General features: G+C 45.8%; 2 protein-coding genes across 2 annotated transcripts in view; both read right to left on the reverse strand.

The window, feature by feature from the left end:
* LOC119430374 (gastrula zinc finger protein XlCGF57.1-like) overlaps positions 1-853 on the reverse strand; it is an 18,673-nt gene extending 17,820 nt beyond the window's left edge. Inside the window, exons 1-2 of the mRNA XM_037697780.1 lie at positions 731-853; positions 402-618 (exon numbers count right to left, since the gene is read on the reverse strand). Coding sequence (XP_037553708.1) covers positions 402-521 — 120 coding nt within the window. The 5' untranslated portion in view covers positions 522-618; positions 731-853. The remainder of the gene's footprint in view (positions 1-401; positions 619-730) is intronic.
* The window catches only part of pomgnt1 (protein O-linked mannose N-acetylglucosaminyltransferase 1 (beta 1,2-)), a 6,264-nt gene continuing 2,131 nt past the window's right edge, over positions 615-4,747 (reverse strand). The window contains exon 10 of the mRNA XM_037697781.1: positions 615-618. Coding sequence (XP_037553709.1) covers positions 615-618 — 4 coding nt within the window. The remainder of the gene's footprint in view (positions 619-4,747) is intronic.

Consider the following 4,747-nt stretch of genomic DNA (forward strand, 5'->3'; position numbering starts at 1 on the left):
CCTCCGGACCAGAACCGAACCGGACCGACCTGACAGAGCCTCCGGACTAGAACCGAACCAGAACCGAACCGACCTGACAGTCTCCGGAATAGAACCGGACCAGAACCGAACCGGACCGACCTGACAGAGCCTCCGGACCAGAACCGAACCGGACCGACCCGACAGAGCCTCCGGACTAGAACCGAACCAGAACGAACCGGACCGACCTGACAGAGCCTCCGGACTAGAACCGAACCAGAACGAACCGGACCGACCTGACAGAGCCTCCGGACTAGAACCGAACCAGAACCGAACCGGACCGACCCGACAGAGCCTCCGGACTAGAACCGAACCAGAACCGAACCGGACCGACCCGACAGAGCCTCCGGACTAGAACCGAACCAGAACCGAACCGGACCGACCTGACAGAGCCTCCGGACCGTCCTCTTGTTGCTCAGCTTGTACTTCCAGGTCAGGTACCAGCTCCGCTGCTGGCGCGGGATGAACGGCTTCGCTCGGGGGTTCGGGGTCCAGGTCTCCATCCCTCCCGCGGGCCCCCCTCCACCCCCAGAGACCGGGTCACTCTCCGGGTCCCTCTCTGCTCCAGAACACCGCCCGGGCCCACCGTCACATTCTCACCTGGACAAAAAGGTCACAATAAAGTTGTGCTAGCGGCGGCTCCGGAGTAATAAACTGGATTAAAACCTCCCAGCCGGACATCTTCTCCTCAGATATTCTTATAAATACTCACAAATTCATCACCGAGGCTGAATTGAGTCGATTAATCTCGGAATTAGGAGAAAAAAAAACAACGGAGCAGTTTAAGGATGATGCTACATGCTAACTTATGTTGCTGTCCGTTATGTTGCTCTTCTTCTACGGTTCATTTCCGGTAGAGTTAAACACGGTTTGGTACGCTGCCTCCCCTGGCTGGTAGAAAACTGAGCAGATATAACAAAATAAATACCTAAATAAGCATAAATAAAATAATAATAAATGAATATAATAATAAATATATATATAAATATTATATATCTATCTATATATATATATATAATAAGTGAATAAACAAATAAACATGGCAGCACGGTGGCACAACTGGTAGAGCTGCTGCCTCTCAGCGAGCAGGTCCTTGGTTCAAACCCCGGTCCAGGGGCCTTTCTGGGTGGAGTTTGCATGTTCTCTCCATGCATGCGTGGGTTTTCTCCAGGTGCTCCGGTTTCCTCCCACAGTCCAAAAACATGCATGTTAGGCTGATTGGTAACTCTAAATTGTCCCTAGGTGAGAGAGTGAATGGTTGTTTGTCTCGATGTGTCCCTGTGATGGACTTGCGACCCGTCCAGGGTGTACCCCGCCCCTTGCACAGTGATTGCTGGACATGGGCACCGGCGACCCCCGTGACCCAAAACGGAATAAACGGGTAAAGATAACGGATGGATGGATGGACAAATAAACATATCTATGAATAACATCTATGTAAACATCTGCATCTGTGGTGTCCCGGAGGATGATCCGTTATCAGGGCGTCCACGGCTGCCTACCTCTGGTCCTTCCTTCTCTTGTGTGCCATTTAAAAACCCTTCAGGACCGACCACACGAAAAACAAAACTGCGTTAATCTACTCATGTGTGTCAGTGTTCCACAAAACACACAGCGTATATATATATATATATATATATATATATATATATATATATATATATTGGCTGTTTTTAAGAAACATTTCCACTGCAGACAGCTCCATGGTTCAGCTAATTATTCAAGTTTTGAACCGCTCTGTTGTGAGCTGGGCCGCTCCAACCCAGTTCTGTGTGCTATTTTTTACAGACCCCCCGGATACCATAAACAGTTTTTAAACAAACTCTCTGACTTTCTAACTGGTGTTCTGCTCCAATATGATCGGGTTTTGATTTTAGGAGACTTTAATATCCACGTGTGCTGCCCAGATAAACCATTAGCTCAGGACTTTCTAGACCTCATCCAGTCCTTGAACTTTGTTCAGAGTGTTGTTGGTCTGACTCACCAGCAGGTCCACACTCTTGACTTAGTTTTAACACATGGTTTGTCTGTTTCTGATTTAGAAATTGGTGACACTGTTTGTTCTGACCACAAACCGGTTTTATTCAACACCTCATTGATTTGTGAACCTGCACCTCCCCCCACACCCAAGCCCCCTAGGATTTTTAACCCTTCCAACACCACACTCTTCTCTTCCATCTTTGCTGGTAACTCTGTTTCAGACTCTGAACTCTCTGCGGGTCTTACTACAAAGGAGTTGCTTTCTCAGCATCAGGAGGCGTGTGTACAGATCCTGGACTCAGTCACCCCGTTACAGCTCAGGAATCGAAAACGCACGCCCACCCTTGGGTAAATGAGACCACAAGAGAGGCAAGACGCTTGTGCAGGAGAGCTGAACGTCGATGGAAAAAAGATAAACTTCAGGTGTCTTTTGAGATGTTAAAAACATTTTGGAAAGCCTATCAGACCACCGTTAAACAGGAGAAAAACAAATATTTCTCAAACATTATCAACTTAAACAGTCACAACCCCCGCGTTCTTTTCAGCACCATTAACACCATTCTAAACGTGCCTCAGTCTGCCACCATTGAGGCCTCTGTCGACACCTGTAATAAGTTTGTCAGGCATTTTGTTGAAAAGGTGGAGTCGATCAGGTCATCAATTCCACATTCCACAGCCGACCCTTCAGTTCTTGTCCCCTGCTCAGCAGTCTTCAGTCACTTTGACCCCATCTCACTCTCATTTTTAATTGAGGTCGTTGGTCACATGAAACCCTCAGGCTCCCCTGCTGATCCCATCCCTGCTGATCCCATCCCTGCTGCATTTTTTAAACAGGTTCTACCGTCAACTGGACCCTCTGTTCTTGCCATTATTAACAGCAGTTTGGCTACAGGTGTGGTCCCCGATGTTTTAAAACATGCAGTGGTAACTCCATTAATTAAAAAACCCGGACTTGACCCTGCAGCTTGTTCAAACTTCAGGCCAATCTCAAAACTTCCATTTCTTTCTAAAATCTTGGAGAAAATAGTTTTTAGTCAACTAATCAAGTTTTTGAATGTAAATGGAATTTTGAGATTTTTCAGTCAGGATTTAAACAACTGCACAGCACAGAGACAGTTTTAGTAAGGGTCTGTAATGACATTCTGCTAGCGAATGACTCTGGTCAGTCTGTGATCCTGGTACTCCTCGACCTTACCGCTGCATTTGACACTGTTGATCATGGCATCTTTATGTCACGGCTAGAACACTGGGTTGGGATTACAGGGGTGGCGCTAGAATGGTTCTGTTCGTATCTGGGTGACAGGAGTTTTTGTGTTAACTTTGACAATCATTTTTCTGCTTCTGTCCCTCTTTCCTGTGGGGTCCCACAAGGCTCCATTCTTGGACCCCTTCTGTTCTCATTGTATCTGCTCCCCTTGGGGTCTCCTGAGGAAACATGGTATTTCCTTTCACTGTTACGCCGCTGATTCTCAGATCTACCTGCCTTTAAAACCAAACAGTTCCTGCTCCATCCACCCTTTGCTAAAATGTCTTGATGACATCAAGACTTGGATGGCTGCAAACTTCTTGAGTTTTAATGATCAGAAGACTGAGATCATTGTGTTTAACCCAAGCTCTACCACTGTCACTGATCCTGTAAACCTGGACTCCCTTCAGCCTCATCTAAAGCAGTCAGTTACCAATCTCGGGGTAGTGTTAGACTCAGACTTTAAGTTTAATAACCAGATCAACTCTGTTCTACAAAAAAGCTTCTTTCAGCTAAGGCAGATAGCAAAGCTAAAGTCCATTCTATCCAGATCCGACCTTGAAAAACTAGTCCATGCATTTATTACAACCCGGCTGGACTACTGTAACTCACTTTATGTTGGGGTTAGTCAGGCTTCACTTTCATGTCTCCAGCTCGTACAAAAGCAAATTTTGCATGTCATTCGGAAATCAAGGTGCCAGAGTCTGGAGGAAGACTGGGGAGAAGGAAATGCCAAAATGCCAGAAGTCCAGTGTGAAGCACCCACACTCAGTGATGGTCTGGAGAGCCATGTCAGCTGCTGGTGTTGGTCCACTGTGTTTTATCAAGGGCAGGGTCAATGCAGCAGCTATCAGGAGATTTTGGAGCACTTCATGCTTCCATCTGCTGAAAAGCTTTATGGAGATGAAGATTTCATTTTTCAGCACGACCTGGCACCTGCTCACAGTGCCAAAACCACTGGTAAATGGTTTACTGACCATGGTATTACTGTGCTCAATTGGCCTGCCAACTCTCCTGACCTGAACCCCATAGAGAACCTGTGGGATATTGTGAAGAGAAAGTTGAGAGACCAAGACCCAACACTCTGGATGAGCTTAAGGCCGCTATCGAAGCATCCTGGGCCTCCATAACACCTCAGCAGTGCCACAGGCTGATTGCCTCCATGCCACGCTGCATTGAAGCAGTCATTCATGCAAAAGGATTCCTGACCAAGTATTGAGTGCATAACTGAACATGATTATTTTGAAGGTTGGTGTTTTTTGTATTAAAAACACTTGTCTTTCATTGGTGGGATTAAATATGCTAATTTTTTGAGACAGGCATTTTGGGTTTTCATGAGCTGTATGCCATAATCATCAGTATTAAAACAATTAAAGACCTGAAATATTTCAGTTGGTGTGCAATGAATCTGAAATATATGAAAGTTTCATTTTTATCATTACATTATGGAAAATAATGACCTTTATCACAATATGCTCATTTTTTGAGAAGGACCTGTATATA

The sequence above is a fragment of the Nematolebias whitei genome, chromosome 3 (genome assembly GCF_014905685.2).
Source record: "Nematolebias whitei isolate Nwh7 chromosome 3, NemWhi1, whole genome shotgun sequence".
Taxonomy (NCBI): Eukaryota; Metazoa; Chordata; class Actinopteri; order Cyprinodontiformes; family Rivulidae; genus Nematolebias; species Nematolebias whitei.